Source organism: Lutra lutra, chromosome X, assembly GCF_902655055.1.
Source record: "Lutra lutra chromosome X, mLutLut1.2, whole genome shotgun sequence".
NCBI classification, from domain to species: domain Eukaryota; kingdom Metazoa; phylum Chordata; class Mammalia; order Carnivora; family Mustelidae; genus Lutra; species Lutra lutra.
The window spans coordinates 37655485-37678963 of NC_062296.1; the positions used below are offsets into that span (position 1 = coordinate 37655485).

The following is a 23479-nucleotide window of genomic DNA, read 5'->3' on the forward strand; positions in this document are numbered from 1 at the left end:
TTTACACAAGCTCTTTAAAAAATCATTTCAGGCCCTGGAAACATGACTATAAAATCTTCCTGAAATGGTAGTTGTGCTTTGGTTGACTCGGATACCTAATTTATACCTAATTTATTCCTAACATCACTTTTGACCACCAGGCAGTCAAACTGGAAATCCGACAACCTGCTTCAAAATTAAGACAAGAGCAAAAGGATGTTTTTGTTTGTGCCATTTAATAACATTTCAGAGAGGAAAAATACAACCAAAGGGTCTCTGCTCAGCACATAAAGTAATTTCAACTTGTTACAAAATGGATTATTTGCTGGCCTGGTGTTGTTCCTTAATAGACTTTTCCAGGGGCCAGAGCTGCAGGTTTTTCACTAATGGATTCCTCTTCGATCACAGCCCTGAGCCTGTTTTCCAGAGCGACCCCTACCAACATCAAAATCTTCATGCAAGTCATCTCTTACCTGGCCCCCAGGTCGGCGGCGGCCATATTGCCTGCCCTCTCTAAAGCCCAGATCCCAATCTGTGTGGATAATATGATCATCTAGGCAGGTCCCATTTAGGAACCACATGGCATTTTCAGCATCAAGTCTGTTATAGTATTCTACAAAACAGAAGCCACATGCCTTTTTCTTAATTTTATCCAGGCCCATAAATACATGCTTGACATCACCACATCTACTAAAGAGCTCATATATTTGCTCTTCGGTGGTTTGAAAGGAAAGATTCTCCACGTAGAGAGTGGAGCTCTCCTTCAGTAGTTTCTCCTGTTCATCATTATCACCACTGAGCTGCTGGTCCCTGTACTCGCTCAGCTCCAGGGAGGAATCACCTTGCAGAATTCTCAGATCGTTGGACACGGTGCCCAGTGGACGCCGTGAGGGCAACTGCTGGCGATCCATCTTAGCAGCAGTGACACCGCCAACAAAACCCTAAATTAAATTTAAAATAATAATAATAAAGTTACAGGGAAGGAAGCAGAAACACAAAGTTGTGTATATTTAAGAAGTTTGTGCCCTGATGCATGGACACCTCAGCTCTTGACTATGAGGATCACATCAAGGCAAACCCAAAATGGAAACTTCCAGGCCCCAGGAACATGGTCATAAAATGCAGCTTCATGAGTCTTCTTGCAAGGGAAACTACACTGTATTCGGTTGACTCAGCTCTTACATACCTAATCTATTACCAAAGAGCACATTTAATGACAGAATGCTCTTGGAAAATATGGCATAAAACAGTAAAATGGATCAAATTTTCATGGAGAATGAGTACTATCATCATTCCTGATCGAGGATTAAGCATCTAATAAATCAGATATCTATAATCAGGGTCAAAACACAAATACAGTTAACCTCTCATGGCTTAAAATAACAAATTCATGATTCAAGTCTATAATATGGAAATCAATATATTGTACTGTTAGGTTAGACAAAATGTCCCTATATATACACTGTAAGTGTACATGTAGCTCTATAAAAACTAAAACTTTCTGGCATCATAAATTTGACCTAAATTAAGATAAGATTTTACTAGTAATAAATCCACTTTTCATCTTAGACTTAGAAGGCCCTATATGTGATTACTCGAATATTCCATCTATTTAAAAATCTCCCCAGAGAATTTTAACTAATGCCCTTTCCCCCTTGACTAAATTTTCCTGCTGCCATCAGAGACATTAAAAATGACCCAATCAATTTTAGCTATACTTTTCAAAAACAGGCATTAGTTCCACACACACACACACACCCATTTAGCAACAGTTTCCAAGTTTTAGTGTGCAAGAAATACCTGCAGAACTGGATGGAAATGCAAATTTTTGCAGCCCGCCCTTCAAAGATTCTGACTCAGTAGATCTAGGGCAAGATCCAGGAACTGATGTTCAACAACTAACCTGCACCCCAGCAGGAACCCTGCTGAGGAAATGTTTTCTCCTAAACACTTCATGAACACTCTTTTCTTGCCAGGCACTATGCAAGGTGCTACAAACCCAAGAACGAAAAAGACATGGCAAAAGTACGACATTCAGAAATTATTTGTATCCCCGGCACTAGGCATGAACAATGATCTGCACAGACACAGGAGACATGCAATAAATATCTGTCAAATGAATGCGTGCATGAGTTCAGAATTGAGCGATGAAGCCAGACAAGTAAACAAGAAAATACAAAATGGCATGATCGACACTGGTATAGAGCTATACAAGGGGGAAAGGGAAGAAGGCAATGAACATTTACTGGGGATCTACTCTGTGATGGGCACTGTGGTCACTTTCCACTGTATCACACAGGAGGAGGAGAAGCAGTTACCCAGCGTGGGGGCATCAGAGAAGGCTTCCAGAAGGAGAGGCTGCAATGCACTGACTCTCAACAGACAAGGAGGGTGAATGTGTGTGTGTGTGTGTGTGTGTGTGTGCGCACGCACACACACGCCAGCACCCATGCACACACATATGTGTTTGGAAGGAAGATGTAGAAATTTCAGGAATGAACTAGACACAGAAAACATGTGCAAGGACAGAGCACAGTCAAAGAAAAATAAAATAGAAAACTGAAATAGAAGCCTAAATAAAACCAGGTGCAAACAACAGAGCTGTGCAATTCAAAGCAATGAAAATGGGGGGGGGGGTGCTGCCTATTTAGATGTCATTTGAAGAGCAGTAGGAAGCCCACTGCCCAAAAACCATCTTCCTGACAGCCTGTCGATGATGGCTGAAAGTGTGCCGCTAGAAACTCATTACTCTGAGTCATTGACAAATTGCCCCGCTAAAAAACAAATATCCCTCCCAGACTTCATTTCCTTTTTTTTTTTTTTTAAATCTGGTTACTAGATTGGCAGATTGGAGAATGTGATAGCTAGAGTGGATTTCATTTCATCCAGACATTGTACAAAGTTTCCTATAATTTTCTTGTAGACAAGATGGCAACGTATAGGCTGGACACTCCAGCTGTTTGTTGAGAAGAGTCTGCAACTAGTTGAATAAATGGAATGGTTTGGTGTCAGACCAGAAGGGAAGTTCTAGCAATGAGCCAAAAGGCTCTATTCTTGGCTGTGTCTTGTTCAGCTCATTTATAATTTTGGCTTTCTGCAAATAAAAGCTTTCAAAATGGTCAGAACTGCCTAAGATGGAATGGCTGCCTTGGGGAGCAGGGAGCACCAGGCACGGGGGATTTCAAGTCAGCCTTGGAGAATCCCTTGCAGAACACTCAAAGCAATGGAGAGGTCCTCTTTCTGTCGGTGTGGCATATGAATCAAGCATGAATTTCGAAGTCAAAAGACCTCAGTTCAAATCTCAGCTTCACCACTTACTAGAAATGTGACCCTGGGCAAAGTGCTTAACCATACTGGTTTCAATTTCCACGTCTGTAAACTGGGGATCAAAACATCTGCCTTGCAGCAAATGCTGTGACAGTGTCATGTGCAAAAAAAAAAAAAAAGCACCTAGCACAATGCTTAACATGGTGTAGGTGTTCAATCAACGGCAGGTATTAGACACATTATTCCATTCTGTGATTCAGTGACTCAGAATAAGACATATAAATACCTGTCAACTCTTCCAGTGACTCAAGGTACTTTGAACGGATCTGGGCAGCGTTGGATTATGTTAAATCCAAACTGACAAGATGATGGCTAATACTTAATAAATGCCAATTATGACTTTTAGATTTGACACACAGCAAAGGGACAGAGGGAGATCTGAAAAGAGCACAGTCTTGGGAGCCCTGTTTTATCATTGGGGCATCCCATACTGCATTTTTTTCACCCATTTCTTCATTGGATAAACATTCGTGGAGTACTGTGCCAGATCCTGGGGAAATAACAAAAGATAAGATATGTTTCTGCCCTCAAGAAGCTCACAGTTTGGGGAGCTAGACAGCTTAAAAGAGAAATAACAACAAATGTGATTATTTTGCTTATAGGAGGCCCAGAGGTAGCACAAAGAAGGGGGTGGACTACAGAGGGAAAGAATGCGGGGGGGGGGGTAACTTTCTAGAAGACATGATCCCTAAGTCTTTTTTTTTTAAATGATCACATTGTACTTATATTTCAAGTAACCAATTCAGATGTCTGGCACAAAGTACAAAACGTACCAAAGGATGCGAAATGCAAGTGGCAAGCTGGCCTCCCACCTCTGCCCCAGCCCCCCAGCTCTCTGCAGAGGCAAATCACTGTTACTAGTTTCTGGTGTAACTCTCCTGACCTGCTCCAAGCTCAATTTTGGAAGTTGAATAAGAGTTTGGCTGGAGGACAAGGGGTCATTCTAGGCAGAGAGAACAGTGTGTCCAAAGGCATGGAAGCAGTGTGGGCTGCTTGGTTTGCTATTCCCTGGGCACAAGGATAAGGAAAGCATTATAGGTCATAAGGAGGAGATAAGACTTGGAGGGTAGGCAGGCCCAGGTTGTGAAAGTCCTTGTAAGGGATGAAGAGCAGCTTGGACTCTACCAGGAAACAGTGGGGAGTCATGTAAAGCTTGAAGCAGAGAGGAGTGATGTGATGTGATTTGAATTTCAGAAAACTAATTCTAGCCCCAGTGTGGAGAACAGATTAAAGGGGAGTAGGCTAAGAGGCAGGAGACTAGTTGAGAAGCTATTTAAATAGTTTAAAGAAAGAAGATGGAGAGTCTGGATTAGCATGCTGTAGTAACATAAAGAAAAGAAATACCAGGGATTCCTGGGTGGCTCAGTCAGTGAAGTGTCTTGCCTTTGGGCTCAGGTCACAATCCCAGGGTCCCGGGATCCAGCCCCATGTTGGGCTCCCTGCTCAGTGGGGAGCCTGCTTCTCCTTCTCCACCCTGCTTATGCTCCTTCTTGTGCACTCTCTCTCTCTCTCTCTCAAAAATAAATAAATAAATAAATAATCTTTAAAAAAGAAAAACAAGACAAGACATACCAGAGACTTAGAAGATAGACTTAATGGGTGCCTGAGTAGCACAGTTGGTTAAGCAACTGCCTTTGGCTTGGGTCATGATCCTGGAGTTCGGGGATCGAGTCCCACATCTGGCTCCCTGCTCAGCAGAGAGTCTGTTTCTCCTTCTGACCACTCCCCTCTCATGCATTCTCTCTCTCTCAAATAAATTTTAAAAATCCTTTTTAAAAAATAAGATAGACTTAACAAGCCTTGGCAACTGCTTGAATGAAGAGTATTGGATGACTCTTGAGATTCAGGCCTGGACAACTGTGTGGACAGAGGTCTGGATCACCAAAATGGTGGTAGTGGGGTAGAGAGAGGATGGGGGGCAGATTTGAGTAAGGAAGATGAATTTTTGACACACGGAGCTTGGTTTTGAGGTACCCATGGGACATACCATGTCCCACATGTTTAGTCACAATTGAGTAATCAGGTTTGGAGCTCACAATAGAGGGCTGAGGCTATAACCATGGTGCAGGGAGTCATCAGCATGGTAGGTAGATAAAACCATGGGGATGGATACTATGATCTAGGGGAAAGGTATAGAATGAGAAAAATGCTGGCAAAGACCAGCACTGAAAGGGTGGCAGAGGAAGAGTCTGCAAAAGGGCACAGGAAGGAGTAACCAAGAGGAATGAGGAGAATCATGAGAGGAAGAGCACGACCAAAGCCAAGGAGTAGGCACTTTCAAGAGAGGCATGAGGGCAGAAGTGGAGTGAGGGCAATCATTTATGTTATCTGCAGCAGAGAGAGTTCCAGGAAAATCAAGACTTCAGATTGCTCGTTGGGTTCAGCACTCAGGATGTCATTGGTTTCCTTAACAAGAGCAGTTAACAGTGGTGTTCTGGGGTCAGAAAAGCCAGACTGGGTGGTGGAAAGGGCAGGGCTGAGTTTTGAATGGGAGGTGAGGAAATGGAGGCAGCAAGTGTAGACTGTTCACTTTTGAAAAGCTTCCTTGATGATGGAAGGCAAGAAATAGGGTGAGCGCCAACTGGGAACAGTCGAAGAAGAGTTTTTGTTTGTTTGTTTAGTGGGAGAAAGTGGAGCAGATCTAAATGCTCACTGGAAGCAGTCAATAAAAAAAGAAAGAGTGGTTGAGGATACGAATGAGAAGGGGGATAACAATGGAGAAAAGTTCCCAAGAGGCAGGAGAGAATGGACTCTGAGGCATAAATAGATGCATTAGCCTTGAACTGGACAAGCTATGTCTATTCCTATAAGAAGAAAGAAAGAAAGAAAGAAAGAAAGAAAGAAAGAAAGAAAGAAAGAAAGAAAGAGGGGGGGGGAGGGAGGGAGGGAAGGAGGAATGGAGGACGGAAGGAAGGAAGAGAAAGAAAAGAAAAAGGATATTAGGACCTGTAGGGCCATAGCTATGTGGCAGGGTGGGGTAAGGGCAGGAAAATGAAAGTGAGCATCTGATGGCCTTGATTTGCATAAGGGAATATGTGATGAGATTATCTGTTGAAAACAAAGTAGATGATGGGAATGGGTTGGTGAAGTGGGCTGGAGATGAAGAGGACTGAAAGGAGTAAGCTTGCGGATCATCAAAATCACTCAGGATGGTAGCCAGAGTTGGGGAGACCATAACTGAGGTGCTGAGGTCCTCACTAAGTGAAAGACCTGGAGGACAGTAGATAACAGGAAGTATGGGAAGAGGGTAGCTATAGCATCTCCTGGCCCCATGGGGTCAGGGAGAATAGAGACCCTCAACTGCCAAACCTTTGGAGAGGTTGCTTAGTAGATCTTAGGTACTGTATCTGACCCAAAGTAGGTGCTCAATACACCTGAAGAGAGGACTTCCTTTTTTTTTAAGTCAACAGAATCATAAAATCATATTAGAAGATCATAGGAAGGAAGGGTCCTAATGTGCTCAGCACGGGTCAAACCACACAGGAAACAGTATGTCCATTTCCAGGTGCCTGATTTTAAGATGAGGGTCAAGAAACCACTGTAGACTGAGGGCACCTGGGTGACTCAGTTGGTTAAGTGACTCTTGGTTTCAGCTCAGGTCATAATCTCACAGTCAGGAGGTCAAGACCCATGTCAGGCTCCATGCTCAGCAAGGAGTCTGCTTGAGATTCTCTCTCCCTCTCCCCCTCCCCCTCAACCCCCGCCCTCATGCCACACTATCTCTCAAAAATAAATAAATAAATCATTAAAAATTACTGAGGGACCTGTGTGGCTCAGTCAGTTAAGTGTCTGCCTGCAGCTCAGGTCATGATCCCAGGGTCCTGAGATCGAGCCCTGCATCAGGCTCCCTGCATCAGGCTCCCTGCTCGGCAAGGAACCTGGTTCTCCCTCTCCCTCTGTTGCTCCCGTTGCTTGTGCTCTCTCACTCTCACTCTCTCTCTCAGTTAAATAAATAAATAAATAAATAAATAAATAAAATCTTAAGAAAGAAAGAAAACGAAACAAAATACTGCAGACTGATTGAGAACTGGGCGTGTTTAGTCTCACAAAGAGACGGTTAAAGAAGATACAAGAGCCCTCATGAAACATTCAAGGGATTCTTTCTGCTCCATATGGTAAAAGTAAGATTAATGGATAAGGAGTCACAAGGGAAGATGGCAAGTCCTTTTCAGTACAGTTTTTCATTTATCCAATCAAGAGATGTGAACTTATCCAGTGTATTTGAGGGGAGGCTGGACGAACACCTACTTGCAACAGGAGTTAGAAAGGCCACAGTTAGAGAGAAAGAGAAGATGGCAAAGCAATCCAGTCATTGTGTGCCACAGACCATCAAGTTGATTTGTAGACACTGTGAGAGACTATTTCCTACTTTAGAAAGTAGAGCTTGGCTAGAATAGAAGGCCCTCCCTGACTTTTGCTATTGGGGAAGAATGAGTCAGAGACTCTAAAAATAGAAGAAAAACTTGAAGAATGGCTCAAAATGATCACGATCAAAATCCTCGGAGGAGTAGGGTTGGGGAGAGGAGAGAGGAGAGGAGAGGAGGCGGCAAGGTAAAGCAAACAACCTTCCAGGAAACAAATTTTACTGGCCTTCTGGAATTGGCAGGAGGACCCCGTGAACAGCCTTTCCAATAGCTGCCTTAAACCAATGCTTGGTATCATTTCAACTATGCCAAAGAAATAAGCCAGGCTGTTTCCTGCTGCAGATGAAGACAGCAGCTCTGAGAAAGGAAATTCGAAAGAGCTGGGACGTCAGTGTTACATGCTTTACCTTTATACAACTGTTCCTGGTGGTAGAGAGCTGGGAGCAGCAGCTGAGGCCTGGAACCCCCATGGCCTGAGATCTAGCTTGTGCCAGGAGACACTTGGGTCAGGAGCCTGATTCAGGCTGCTTAGAGCTCAGAGTGGCAGAAGATGCTCATATGTCTTTAACACCTGTTTCTCAAAGAGCAGTTGAGAGGCCCCTACATGGTGTGGTCAGTTTAGCAACCGATTCTTGGTTTTGGCTCAGGTCCTGATCTCAGGGTGGAGAGATTGAGCCCTACATTGGGTTCTAGGCTCAGCACAGAGTCTAAGTTTCTCTCTCCCTCTCCCTCTCCCTCTGCCCCTCCCTTCTGCGCTCTCTCTCTCTCAAATAAAATACATCAATCTTTTAAAAATATAAATATAAACAAACAAACAAACAGTTGAGCATATGCTAAAACAGGCAGATCGAAAGCAGAGACAATGGCCTGGGCCGCCTACAGGAGAAAAGGGAATCATAAATTGAAGTTCAGTGTTGAAACTGACCCTGATAAAATTAAAAATGGGGTATTAATTGACGTTTGATTGTTTCGTTTATCGACTGCACCCTGTGGCCTTGCTCCTCAGTGCTGCCCGGGGCCCACAGGAGCAGCATCACCTGGGAGCCTGGGAAAAAGCAGGAGGCTCAGGGCCTCCTCCCCAGGCCTGCTGAAGAGACATCAGCTTCAGGGGCTTCGGATGATTTGTATGCATAGTTAACAGTTTGAGAAGCATTTGTCTGTACCGGGTTCTTAGCTGAACTTGTGCCTAGCAAAATATTCCCCTTCCTCCCTCCCTTCACCTCTCTAGATTGCTCCATTCTTTGTGAGCTTACTGATAACTCTAATCCTGGGTGCTAGCCCTCGGTGTTGGTGATATACCTCCTGATAAGGGAAAGAAAAGGCTGGCTGAGTACAGACTGTAAAAGCCTGGGTCTGGGGAGTGGGAAACCACTGACCTGCTCTCCAACTGTACCCAGGAACTTTCGTCAAGCTCACTGACCTTCCCGAAACTCTGTCTCCCGGTCTATAGAATAAAGGTCATTACAGCGTTTACTTGCGAGTGCTTTTGTGAGGCTGAAATGAGGAGCAGGTTGGTGAATCGACATAGAAGAGGAGCCCAGGATATGGTAGTCATAATTACTGAAAGCTGTCAGTTTTGAAGCAAAATTAGAAAGAAAAAAGAACTAGTAGTGTGACGGCCTGCAGCCTCGCAAAGTCATCAGAGGCTGTCCGAGGAGCCTCCATGAAAGCCTCATTCTACCTCACCCAGCTCGACTTCCTTGACTCCTGCTCCAGCCAGCCGCCCAGGCTAAAGCATGACTTATTCCCTTGGATTGTCTTCCTGTTTTGGCTGAATGACCAAGATTTTCAACCTTTTCCTTGCAAATGGCCCACACTTCTAGTACATTAAAGTGTGTGTGTGTTAGAGTGGTGGGCTGGCCTGGAAATATAACTACCATTTATAACAATATTTTCTTCTCTTTCTTTTAAAAAATTGTATCTATTTGTGGGGGGGGGGGAGTACAGAGAGAGAGGGAGACTCCCCACCGGGCAGAGAGCCCTACATGGGCCTCGATCCCAGGACCCTGAGATGAGGACCTGAGCTGAAGGCAGCAGCCCAACTGACTGAGCCACCCAGGTGCCCCGACGGTATTTTCTTCTATGGGAGAATTCCTGCCACCTTGCAAACAATTGACTTCAGAATGAACTTTGAGATCTCAGCCTCTGTACAAGTTAGAGGCTACCTTTAGATCAACATATGGAGTGGGGACAAAGGACTGGATAAACCAGGTCCAGAATTCCAGAGGTGACTGGAAGGTAAATGAGAATGCCAAGGAGTGGAAAGTAGGGCCAAGAGATCAATCTGAGTGCACAGTATCAGGATTCAGAAAGCTAATACAGGAAGGGAGATACATGTCAGGAAGGATATTAAAAACCAGCACCAACAACACAAACCATTTTTCTACTATATTAGGTCAGGGGCCCCTAATCAGTAGCTTGGGATCTACAAACGACGTCAAAGCCTTACAAGTTATCTCCGCAAGATAGTTACCCTCCTCCTGCCCTGCTCTCTGCAATGCACCTGGCTTCTCAGCTCAGAGAGGAAGACAGCAGCCTCCCGCCCCTCCAGCCCTCTTCATCCCCACACCCTGACAGGCATCCCCAGGTTCATTCATCTTCCCTCTATCCTTAACCTCCCTCTTGCCAGAGGAGATCGAAAGCTATAGGAAAGTGTAACACAGCTTTTTCTTACAAAGAGGCAGAGGAGTCCTGGATTGAGTTAAAACGAGATGCTAAAAACAGGCTCCCCAGGCTGGAGGGGTGGAAAGCTAGTCATAAAGGAAAAGGCAAATGACTTGGGGTGCCTGGGTGGCTTAGTCGGTTAAGTGTCTGACTCGTGATTTTGGCTCAGGTCATGATCTCAGGGTCACGAGATCTGGACCCCTGCTTCCTCCTTCTCACTCTCCCTCTGCTACCCCCCTCCCACTGGCGCATGCTCTCTCTCTCTCTCTCAAATAAATCAATAAATCGTTTTTTAAAAGAAAAAGCAAAGGACTTTTGTGCCTTCTAACTGAAGTCTTCAGGAAGAAGATTGATTATATCTGGGGCACTCGGGGTTAACAGGGCAGCAAGCTAGCAGCCTCTGATACCCACCAGTTACAAATGCCCATTAGAATATTCATAAAGCTCTGCAAAAACTGGAAGACTTGCCCTGCTAGGGAAACCAGAGAAAAAGCCAGCCCCAACTTCTGGAGAAAAAGGAGTTGCTCTTGGCTTTTGTGGGGAGATGGGGCTGGACTGTGGAGCAGATTTGTGGCCTACGTACACTCTATTCTCTGATCCAGAACAATGAGCATGCCCAAAAAAAGATGGGGAAGGCTTTCGATTCATGTCTACCAGCTGGCTTCAGCAATCCAGGGGCCGTATTGATCAGAAAACCAGAGACTATCTCTTTACCACACAGAAAATACTTTCTGAGGCAACCAGGAGGCAACTACTTTTTCTACTATCAGCTCCACTGTGCTCTATATGCTTCTGGAGACTACGTGAGCACAGCACATGGCTGCGCCAGTGTTTTGTTTTTTTTTTTTCTTTTAATATTTTATTTATTTATTTGAGACAGAGAGAGAGCACAAGTGGGGGGGTGGGCAAAAGGAGAGGGAGAAGCAGACTCCCTGCTGAGCAGGGAGCCTGAGGCAGGGCTTAATCCCTGGACTCAGATATCTTGATCTGAGCCCAAGGCAGATGCTTAACCGACTGAGCCACACAGGTGCCCCGAGCTGGTAGTTGTTATGAGGAAAAGCTTCCAGTGAAACACTCCCAACATAAGCATGCTTGGAGACATCATATCTGAAGCAATTTAACAGGACAAACTGCACAGTCAGACAACACAGAAGATAGGAGACAGAAGATTCCGTCTCAGTCCAGTAGAACCCCCAAATAATAAAACCACGACCACAACACTATCAACCCCCACCTGTATGGGGCACTTACTAGGTGCCTGGCACCATCTTTAGTACTCTATGTGCATATCTCAGTTCTTCCTCATAGTGGAGGAATTTATTATTTATTATTTATTTTTAAATAATTTATTTTTATTTATTTTATTATGTTTGTTTATTCATTTATTTATTATTTATTCCTCAAATTTGTTGAAAGGGTCAGGTAATGATACCTACTATTTATTGAGCTTTTACTATGTGCTAGGCACTAAATCTTTAAGTCCACTATCACATTAGGCAAGTGTTTATGAGGCACTAGAAAATGGGCTCAGCCTGCCCAATTCATTTTTTTAAGATTTTATTTATTTATTTATTTATTTATTTTATTTTATTTTATTTTTTATAAACATATAATATATTTTTATCCCCAGGGGTACAGGTCTGTGAATCGCCAGGTTTACACACTTCACAGCACTCACCATAGCACATACCCTCCTCAATGTCCCAATTCATTTTTAAGGCTCAATTCAGGCATCACCTCTTCCAGGAAGCCTTCCTTGATCTTTCCAATCTGTCTTACATGTGCCCACACTGTGTTACTTCCATCACCGCCCTGTGCTGCCATCTATTACACCTTTTTTAAGATTTATTTATTTATTTATTTGACAGAGAGAGAGAGAGAGACATCACAGGTAGGCAGAGAGAGAGGAGGAAGCAGGCTCTCTGCTGAGCAGAGAGCCGATGCAGGGCTCTATCCCAGGACCCTGAGATCATGAAACTGAGCCGAAGCAGAGGCTTAACCCACTGAGCCACCCAGGTGCACCCCCATCTATCACACATTTTATCTCATAACTTACTTACTCTCTCTCCCTCCCTCCCTCACTTCCTTTAACCACCCTCTCTCTGAGCCCAGAAGAAAATACTGCAGATATTAGGATGCATACATATCTGATCTCCATGAAATGGTTCTATCAAGAGGGACGCTAAGATAAAAGTGTTCTCGGCTGGCCAGAATAGTGGCTGAATTTTGATGCTTCTCCATACCATCTGTTTTCTAAATACTTCTATTACTTTATAAACAATTATTTAACTTATTACTAACAATGTACTAATTTTTTGGCAAATGATAACACTAGAAGGTCCCTCTCCTTTACCTCCTCCCCCCCCCAACACTCAATCCCACCCCCTCCTTCAAGGTCACCACCATCAACAGTTTAGCTAGAATTTCTTCCATAGGGGGGATATATTTTATTTTCAGCAAGACAAAAAATGTGTCTATTCTGAACAGAGCAAATCCCAGTTGTATAGAGGGATGGAAAACAAGCTATAGTCAACTAAATCAGAATTTAAAGAAATTTAGAATAACTAGAGATTCTGAGTACCAGGGCTTTATATTACTGCGCTGCTACTACTACTACTACTACTACTACTACTACTACTACTACCACTACTTTTTGAAGTTCTTACTACTACTACTACTACCACTACTTTTTGAAGTTCTTAAATGGTAACCATTTGTTGAGCTCCTCTGGTGGATGAGTAAAGTGACCCTCAAGGGAGATTAAGAAACTGATATACCCTGAAAACAAATAATCCTGTTATATGTTGATAAAAAATAAATTCAAGGGGCACCTGGGTGGCTCAGTGGGTTAAAGCCTCTGCCTTCGGCTCAGGTCGTGATCCCAGGGTCATGGGATCGAGCCCCGTATTAGGCTCTCTGCTCAGTGGGGAGCCTGCTTCCTTCTCTCTCTCTCTGCCTGCCTCTCTGCTTACCTGTGATTTCCGTCTTTCAAATAAATAAATAAAATTTTAAAAAATAAATTCAATTAAATTTAAAAAAAAAAAGAAACCTGATATAATGGGGTGCCTGGGTGGCTCAGTCGGTGAAGCATCTGCCTTCAGCTCAGGTTATAATCCCAGGGTCCTGGGATTGAACCCTGCATCAGGCTCTCTGCTCAGCGGGAGTCTGTTCCCTCTCACTCTCTCTGTTCTCTCCCTCTCTTTCTCAAATAAATAAATAAAATCTTTTAAAATTTTTTTAAAAAAGAAACCTGATCCAAGTACCCATTCACACACCCTTCTATCCAAATCCTTCTCACTCATATACAGCTGTATTCTAACACCCTCCACATGCATGCACACGCATGTATCCACAATAGGCAAAGCCCCAGATAGAAATATGCAATCACAAAGACTCAAATGGCCTACATATGTAGGATCTTACTTTTGTTTTCTTGTTAACTCTATCCAATTCACATCAGTTCTCAGTTCACGTTCTCTTAACACTTGCATATAAATTTGCACCTCATCCTTTTTGTGTAAAAAAAAAAACTAGAAGAAGGGATGGACATTGAGTTCATAGGATCCAGCTCCCTATCTGCAAACAGAGGTGTCTATTTGAAACATCTAACTATCTAACTTCTACTTAACGATCCTTAACGACACTTTAAAATTGCCCCCACTTGCTCATCTCCATATTTTATTTCCTCTTGGTCAATCAACAAATATATATTGAACATCAACCATGCCCAAGCATTGTGCTAAGAAAGTTTGTGGTTAGGAACATAATAGCCCCTAAACCTGGCTGCCTGTAAAAATCACCCTGGGTTGGGGGGGTGCGCCTGGGAGGCTCAGTTAGCCATCAGACTCTTGATTTCGGGTCAGGTCATGATCTCAGGGTTGTGAGATCGAGCCCTGCCATGGGCTCTGTTCTGGGCAGGGAGCCTGCTTAAGATTCTTTCTCCCTCTGTCCCTCCCCCTGCAAAAAACAAAATAAAACATCTGGGGACATTTAAAATTATAAATCCCTGGTCCCCACTCCAGACCTACTGAATCTGGATCCTTGTGGTCGGGGTCTGTAATGGGCTATACTGTGTCCTCTCCCAATCCCGTATGTTGAAGTCCTAAACCCCCAGTGATTCAGAATGTGACCATATTTGGCGATGGGGGTCTTTGAAGAGGTAATTAAGCTAAAATGAGTTCATTAAGGTAAGCCCTAGTCCAGGATGACTGCTTCCTTATAAGACAAGGAAATTTGGATACAGAAACACACAGAGGAAAGACCATGCAAAGACAGAGGGAGAAGACGGCCATGTACAAGGCAAGGAGAGAGGCCTCACAATGCCTTGATCTCAGACTTCTAGCTTCCGGAACTGTGAGAAAATACATTTCTGTCATTCTCTTCCACTTGCCAGCTGTGTAACCTTGGAAAATTAATTTCATTTCTCTCAGAGCTATAAAACAAGGCTACCTCATAGGCTTGCTATGAGGGATGAATGGCAAATGGCTGTTAAGACCCAGCACAGTAGCTCACATGTAGTCAAGGCTCATTCGTGTTAGCTATTGTTTTAATATTATAAGGTGGTTGGTCTAGAGCAAGGATTCTTAAAAATCCAGAGGATAAATAAACTTCAGTGGAAAATGTTACATCTCCATTTTCTGCAACCTCTAACTGAAATTCAGATTTCCTTCAGTTACAAATGCAGAGAACAGACCACAGTAGTATTAGCAGCACCTGTGACTTTGTTGCTGGTGGCAATCACAGTTTTAGGTCACGTTACTGTTATTACAAGTGTTCTTAAATACTTTTTACACTCATTACTTTGAAGTTACCATGGTTATCATAGCTGCGTCTAGATCTTGGCATTTACTACATGAATAACAAGCATTTATGTTATGTAACTATATCACAGCTTCCTATTTTTGATCTTTGGATAACGGCATAACAATGTAAGATTTTATTTATTTATTTATTAGAGAGAGAGAGCACTAGCAGAGTAAGGGGTAAGGGGAGAAGCAGACTCCCCAATGAGCAGGGAGCCCGATGCGATGCGGGGCTCGATCCCAGAACTCTGGGATCATGACCTGAGCGGATGGCAGATGCTTCACCGACTGAGCCACCCAGGCGCCCTGGATAATGGCATAAGGATGTAATTGATTTCCTTTGTAATCCTACACATTCTATTTTACATATCTAAAGACTCTGTTCTAAGAAGGGGTCCACAGGCTTCACTGTACAATCAAAGGGTACCTTGGCACAAATACATTTAAGAACCTGATTCAGGTTTTAAAACGCACGCTGGCTATGACAATCTACAAATCTGTAATGAACAATTGCGAACAGTTTCAGGAAGGATAATCTGCTTTCTCCAGCAAAGAAAGGTGAACACAATAATTTTGAGGGTAGGGAAACAGGATTGCCTGAAAATCACTGTTTGTGTGCCTTCACTTGAACCTAGCTAGACTGCAAATGCCTAGATATGCTGGATAATCTCTCTGTGCCTCAGTTTCCCTGTCTCTTACATGAGAATGATGGTAGTATCTAATTCGTTTTTTTGGTCCAATCTTCTTAAAAAAAACTGTTATATTTTGTAAATGTTTGATAAACCCATCATTACAAAGTCACCTAATTATTTTTTTTAATTTTTTTATTAAAGACTTTATTTATTTATTTGACACACAGAGAGAGATCACAAGTAAGCAGAGCAGCAGGCAGAGAGAGAGGGGGAAGCAGGCTCCCCACCGAGCAGGGAGCCCATGTGGGGCTCAATCCCAGGACGCTGAGATCGTGACCTGTGACCTGAGTCAAAGGCAGAGGCTTAACCCACTGAGCCACCCAGACACCCCACAAAGTCATCTAATTATTAAAGGCACAAGCTTCCAAGTCAGAAAGCTGTGGCCGGGTTCAAATTCAAATGCCTAGCTTATGATGTATGTGACCTGAAAGCTTTTTTAACTTCCCCAAGCCCATTTCATCACTGGAATTTAGTACCTGCTTCACAGGGTTGTCCTGAGGCTTAAATGAGATATTATATGTAAAATGTCTAGCCTGGGACGCCTGGGTGATTCAGTGCATTGAGCTTCTGCCTTCAGCTCAGGTTATGATCTTGGGATCATGAGAAGGAGCCCCACGTGGGGCAGACTCCTTGCTCAGCAGTGAGCCTGCTTCTCCCTCCACCTGCTGTTCTCCCTACTTGTGCATGCTCTCTCTCTCTGATAAATAAACAATCTTTTAAAAAAAAATAGAAAAAGCTTTAAAAAATAAAAAAAAATAAAGTGCCTGGCACATAGCAGGGGCTCAATAAATGATATGTATCCTTTTTAAAAAAGATTTTATTGGGGCGCCTGGGTGGCTCAGTGGGTTAAGCTGCTGCCTTCGGCTCAGGTCATGATCTCAGGGTCCTGGGATCGAGTCCCACATCGGGCTCTCTGCTCGGCAGGGAGCCTGCTTCCCTCTCTCTCTCTGCCTGCCTCTCTGTCTACTTGTGATCTCTGTCTGTCAAATAAATAAATAAAATCTTTTAAAAAAAAAGATTTTATTTATTTATCTGAGAGAGAGAGAGGGCAAGCAGGGGAGGAGCAGAGGAGGAGAAGCAGCAGAGGGAGAGGAGGAGCAGAGCGGGTAAGGAGAGGGAAAGAATCTCCAGAGGACTCTGCTGAGCATGGAACCCGCCCCAGGAGAGCAGGAGGGGCTCCTTCTCATGACCCTAAGATCATGACCTGAGCTGAAACCAAGAATCAGACACTTAACCCTTAACTGACTGAGCTGCCCAGGTGCCCCCTATCCTTTTTCTTAAGAGTTGCGAAATGCATGGACAAACTGGTGAAGTGAGAGGATCCCCCACACGTTTCCCACAAGCCCCTCGAAGACCTGGTCCCTCCTCTTTTTCCAGCCTTGCTTCTCACTATTCCATCTCTCATCTTGTTCTCCTAGGACACCAACTTGCTTTGTAATGACTCTGCACCGCCCCCCAGCATATCTGATGCCCTCACGGGCCCCCCACCCCCCCCTCACCCCGCCCCCGCCCCCCCCACCCCTGCCTCTGTTCTCTGCTCTCTCCACCTGGATTGTCCCTCCCTCCTTCCAGAACTGACACCTTCTCCAGGTTCCCATGGGACTTGTTTCCACCACACACCAGGCATCCATCATTATGGCCCATTTGTACTGTTTCGTCTGTTGATGTATCTGTTTTGCCAGCAAGGCCATGAGTTCTTTGAGGGCCTGGGCTATGTCTTATTTACCTCGGAATCTCCACTAACACTGTACCTGGCATGGGTAAAGTGCATAGCAAGTGACCCTTAGATGACCCCATCTGAGAAAGAGATGCCTCTTGTCTTCCCTTTCTGCTCCACCCAGAAATCCACCACCAGCTCCCTGTAGAAGTGCCCCCCCACCTCTGGTTGCTGGGTTCATGCAAGAGCATTTTGCTGCTCTGAATATCTCCACCGAACACAATGTATGTGAGCAAAGGGAGGTGTCACAGACAGGAGCCAATGGGGGGGCTGCCCAGTCAGCCTTCCTCTGGAGGTATACTATGTGTCACTACAAGCTGGACTTGTATGCAAATACACGGTAGCTTTCTGACCCTCTCTCTGAACTATCCAGATTTTTCTATATCTAAGTTATATTTACTCTTGATCAGCCTGGATATAGTATGCAAAGCTGCACTGAATTATTAACAACACCGCTCGAGAGCAAGGACTACAACAAGGGAAATGTCAAGGGGACAAAATCTTGAGTTTAATGGTGCCAAATGCCAAGAAGGAAATACTTCCACCAGGACCTCGTCCCAAGGTTATGCACAAAGATAAGAGGACTCAGGCAAGCAGAGAAGCAAAAAGGCCCCAGCAGTTCTCAAAACACCACTTAAGCAACATTTATGGAGCTAATATATTTTGTTATAATGTTTAACATAAAATAATTATAAACAAGAGGGAAAATCATAAACACTGTAATTAAAAAACAATTCAGTAGGTTATAAGTCTGCACAATGCCTGTGAAATTTCATATTCTACTACCTCCTCTGGCTTTTACCCAAGAACATTAAAAAAAAAATAGACAGGGAAGAAGAAGAAAAGGGGGGGAAATTAACGCATCTAAAGGATTGGCTTTGCTCTCATAATCACTCTCATATTATGAAAGGACTGGCTTTTGGGAGACCAAACTGAATCCTCAGCAGGCTGTGAGAGCATAGGGACCATGCTCCCAGTTCTGCGGGTCTGGTCAGTGACCTCCAAAAGCCACTTTCATCTCTGATCCTGGGATCTTGTTGGGAGCTAGGGATACAGCTTGTTTCTGGTTTTCTGGCCCCTAAGGCAGAGAGAGCACTGCCCTCCCTCCCTCCCTCCCACCATTTCCGCAAGTTGTGGGGCCCCCATACAAGACCCACAGGGCCCTGGGAACGGGGAGTTCTTTGGCTGCCCTTTGCTCCTAGTCACAGGGCTGCTCCTTGTTGCACCCAGAGGGAATTTCAAATGTAGGGAAAGCCCAATCTGCAGGGACTCGGGCAAATGAAGCTCCACCAGAAAGAGGGGGGCCCTGGCCCTGACTGGTGTCCGGGTGTTCAGCCTGGTCATGGGGGCCCATTTTCACGTAAAATCTGTCTCCGTTTTCCTCCCGCTCTCGGAACCAATGCAGTGAGGATTCCACTAGGCGGCACCTCTGTGGTCTCCCGGGAGTTTGAACTCTGTGACCGACGCAGGGAATGTTTCAGGTCTGAAACACAAGATGGCAGTATACGCTACCCTACTGCGAGGGCCACGGGCTTAGGGTGGTAAAAGCGAGCCCGCGGGGGGTGGGGAGCGCGGACTGAAACTGAAATCCATTTGAGTTTTACGTGCAGACTGAACATCATGAATATCTGGAATTTTTTTCAGGAGCAATATTATTGAATCCTCCACATTTCAGAGCAGTCCAATTCCCCAAGCCTGAGCCACCCTGAAAGCCTGTACTTGCCCACCCAGCCCTTCCCCACATCTCGAAAAGCCCAAGGGGTATGTGACCCAAGCAATCAGCCTGCCTCGCTCTCCACGGATTTGACCTTTCACCTATCCTCAGCCCCAGAAGCACCCTCTCCTCGGAGCCAAGAACTCCTCGGCTCGCAGTTTCACGCCACCCCCGTGCCCATGGGCATTTCCTCAGCAAAGCTCTCGAAAGGGTGAGGACAGAGACCCAACTAAGGTGGCAGACGGGGATCAGAAAAGGCGGGGTAGCAAGCTTGGAAAAGTAGGGGAAGATAAGTGAAGTGAGGAGAAAGGGACAGACCCGAGGAGAAAGCGTGGGTTGCTGAGGCGAGGGACACGCGGGGAAAATCGAATGGGGGAAATGAAGGGGACAGAAAGAAAAAGACGGAGAAGACGGAGAATGGGGGTGTGGGGTGGGGAATGGGGAAGACGACGGGGAATGGGGGAGAAGACGGGGAATGGGGGAAGATGGGGAATAGGGGAGAAGGGAGAACTGAGGAAATGCTGAGGAGAAAAAAAAAAGAAAGAAGGAGGGGGGGGCAAGAAAGAAAAGGAAGAGGAGCGGAAACGGTAAAGAAGAAATACGGAGAAGAAAGAAAATGAAAGAAAGGGGAAAGAGTGGAGAAGAAGTGCGGAGAGACGGAAGGGCAAACGGAGACGCGAGCCCAGGGAGGGAGAAGGGCAGGCAGCGAGAAGCCACCGGGGAGCTGGCATTCCCGGAAGCCCGGGCACAGATGGCCTCAGATGGGGTTCAGGGAGAGAGGAGAGCGCGCGTGGGGGAAAGAGGGGAACATCGGTTAGAAGAAGGGGTCAGAAACCGAGGCGAGTTTGAGCGTGCTTCCGTGAGTTTCGTTTAAGGCATTCCCTTGGGCACCGCGAGAGCGTGCGGGGCGCTCTCAGACTCCCCGCGGGGGCAGCCGTTCCTCTCTGCAGACCCCCCAAATAAGGCTGGTGGCGGAGCGGAGGGTAAGGCAGCGACGAGACGGGCTCGCGCGGGCGGTGTCTCTCCTGCAGGGGGACCCGTCCTCGGCGGGACGCCGAACATCTGCCCTCCCGCGGAGCTCGAGACCGGGTTGGCGCGGCGTCCGTGGCCGACCGCGAGTAGATTTCTGACGGTGGATGCGCCCTGAGCGGCCAGAGCGGCCAGAGAGCCCGAGCGGCGGCGGCGCCAGGCGCGCGGACTGGGGGAGAGCGGGGCCGGGTTCCCGGGAGCGCGGGCCAGGGTGCTAGCGGCCGTGTGGGTGCGAGGGCACGAGGGTGCGGGGCGGCGGAGTGGGGGGAGGGGGGCGGGAGCTTGGGGGGCAGGACCCAGGCGGCCGCCAGGGAAGCGGCGAGGAGCGCTCACCGCCGGCCCCCCTGGGGTAATTTACATGCTGTCACAGCCCCGTGCTGACTCTGGGCGTGCAGCTCGCTCACTCGCTCACTGGCTCCCTCGCTCACTCGCTCTCCGATCCTGCCACCGCTCAGCCGGCACAGCCCAGGGGAGCCCGAGAGCGGGAGAGCCAGCGAGCCGGGGAGGGAGGGAGCAAAGAAGGGAGGGAACGAGGGCGCGCCTTGGCTCTCCCTCTGCCCTGCTGCCCGCCCTTCCTGCTGCCACAGGTCCGCCGAGCCCCGCTCACACTTGGGAAACTTAGGACTGCGCTAGAGCCGCGTGTGGCACCTGGGGAGGGGGGGGCGGGCAGCCCCAGCCTCTAGAGGAGGGGGAGGAGGAAGAGGAGGGAAGTGAGCCCGAAGGATCCGCTCGGAGCTGTTTGTCCAGCTGTTTTCTATTCGCACCCAGGGCAGCACAGCCAGGAGGGGGCCGAGCCGAGGGTGGCTGGCTTTAGGGCGCTAATTTCCAACTCCTCTCGCAGCTTGTGTTTTTCCAGACACCCTGGAGTCCCCTCAGGCTAGCCCGGCGGGCGCACACCTGCCAGCCGACCCTGACCTCGAGGGCCAAGCGGCCCCCAAGCCTGAGAAGATGGCCCAGCCCAAGACCGACTGCCGCTCACCTGTCGGTCTCGACTGCTGCAACTGCTGCCATGGACCTGGCCCACCGGAGCGGGCTCCAGCGCGACAGCAGCGGAGAAAACAGCAATCCGGGCAGCCCTACCGTGAGCAACTTTCGGCAGCTGCAGGAGAAGCTAATCTTCGAGAACCTCAATACGACAAACTCAACAGCATAATGCGCAGGATTCGCTAGAGCCCGTGCTGCGGGACCCCGTGCTACCTGATCAACGAGGGCATCTGCAACCGCAACATCGACCAGACCATGCTCTCCATCCTGCTCTTCTTCCACAGGTGGGTGCCTGGGCAGACGGGTGGGCACGAGGTCCAGGCTGGCGCCGGCCTTTACCGGACCCTCACCTCTGACGGAAGGGGTGACCGAGTTGTTCACGCGGTGGGGTGGAGGGAGCACTGGGGAGGCGGGGCTCCCGGTGGCGGAGACCTGACTCGGACCCTTATGCTCCTCGGAGGCCGGCAGGGCAGAGGGGAGGCCCGGCAGGTGGGAGCCTTATTTTGAAGGGAATTTGAGACTTGCCTAGGGAAATGCTGGAGTCCAGGAGGTGGGCAGAGCCCTAGATCGGTTTAGGGGTAGCCGGCGGCACCCCCTCCTGAAATGCGCACGTTTCCGCTGCCGTTTGGAGATTCTGACATGGGATGCTCCTGGGAATCCGAGTTCCACCTTTCTCAGAAGCCCATTTCTAAATATGCAAACTCGGGTTGCAATTGCAAGAGCTTTTAAATTACCGAGTGGCCCTGACTGACAGCGAGGGCAAGCAAAATTGTCAGGACAAATTAAGCTGCTGCTGGCATGGGGGGAGGGTGAAGAATAAGAAAAATTAGACGTGTGTGAGAATTTTTTGAGACTCTGGATGGTATTTTTTGAGACTCCATGGATCACGGCCTTCAATTTCCAGTGGCGGCTAAAAGCAGCCCCTGAGAGAGCATCCTGGGATGGGTGGGTGGATGAACCCCTGTCTCCGCAGGCCTGTGTTGGAGTGCAGGTCAGACTTTCTAGAAATCCTACTGAAGGGCAAGGAAGGGAGGGAGAGGGGGGAAAACACAGTGGGAAGACCCAAGGTGGCTGCTGTCCTCCAGTCTGAGACATTCTGGTAAGAGCCAGTCTTGGTAGCAGAGACAACTGAGGCAGTTTTGAGGCAGGGGAGGCAGGAAACCCAGCCCTGGGTTTGGTGTCTTAGAACCATCAGGACAGGACACTGGGTGCGCGCGTGCACGTCTGTGCTTGTGTGTGTGTGTGTGTGTGTGTGTGTGTAAGCACACATGTATAGGGGTGGATCTTATTATCTCTCAACAACAAAGGTTATGTAAGAGAAGGAGAACCCCGCTGTGGGAGACCAGGGTTGTGGTACAAGTTATGGCTCTACCTCCACGTGTGAACCTAAGTTCCCTGATCTTTCTGGTCTCTTAAGACTCCTAGTTCTGAGGGGCGCCTGGGTGGCTCAGTGGGTTAAAGCCTCTGCCCTCTGCTCAGGTCATGATCTCAGGGTCCTGGGATCCAGCCCCGTGGGCTCTCTGCTCAGCAGGGAGCCTGCTTCCCTTCCTCTCTCTCTGCCTGCCTCTCTGCCTACTTGTGATCTCTGTCAAATGAATAGATAAAATCTTTAAAAACAAAAACAAAAACAAACAGACTCCAAGTTCTGAGATTCCAGGGTGGGGGGGGGGGCAGGTGGTGTGTTGAGCCAAAGTAATAGGAAATTTTCAGCACCCACAGACTATTGAATCATTGGGTGGCTTTGTGAAGCCCACATGGGAAATTTTCAAAGCGATCCCATTAGCAAGAACTGCCCTCACTTGGTACTAAGAGCAGGTTTGCCTCCGCAGCCCCACAAGCAGGGCTGCCAACTTCTTTGGCACTATCATAACAAGTTGTATTTCTCAGGCATTTTACAGGCCATCAAAGCCCTTTCTCATTTATTGTTTCACACGAGGCAGCAATTGTCTCAAAGAAACCAGGCCGCATATGGAACAGGTTTCTAGGGAATCTTCGTTTCTGGTGAAAGATTACTACAAGTGTATTCACACCACAGACACCCGCAGCCCCTGCCCAGCTAAAGCCCAAACAGGCTCCTAATAATCCTGCTCCACACCACAGGAGAGTGGCGGTGGGGGAGGAGTGGCAGAAACACCAGAAAGATCGTCTGCAGCATTTGTACTCTTTCTGGGGGGGAGAGAAACTGCCCTAAATGGCCTTGCTAAAGT

At 47.0% G+C, this 23479-nt stretch overlaps 1 protein-coding gene across 2 annotated transcripts in view; it reads right to left on the reverse strand.

Annotated features, from left to right (window-relative positions):
* Positions 1 to 213: 213 nt before the first annotated feature.
* Positions 214 to 23479, reverse strand: part of NCBP2L (nuclear cap binding protein subunit 2 like) — a 50351-nt gene continuing 27085 nt past the window's right edge. The window contains exons 1-2 of one of the 2 annotated variants that reach the window (XM_047715377.1): positions 21798 to 21940; positions 214 to 920 (exon numbers count right to left, since the gene is read on the reverse strand). In XM_047715377.1, coding sequence (XP_047571333.1) covers positions 363 to 890 — 528 coding nt within the window. In that variant the 5' untranslated portion in view covers positions 891 to 920; positions 21798 to 21940 and the 3' untranslated portion in view covers positions 214 to 362. Of the gene's footprint in view, positions 921 to 21797; positions 21941 to 23479 lie in introns of those variants that run through there. The other variant, XM_047715376.1, reaches the window with a different exon arrangement.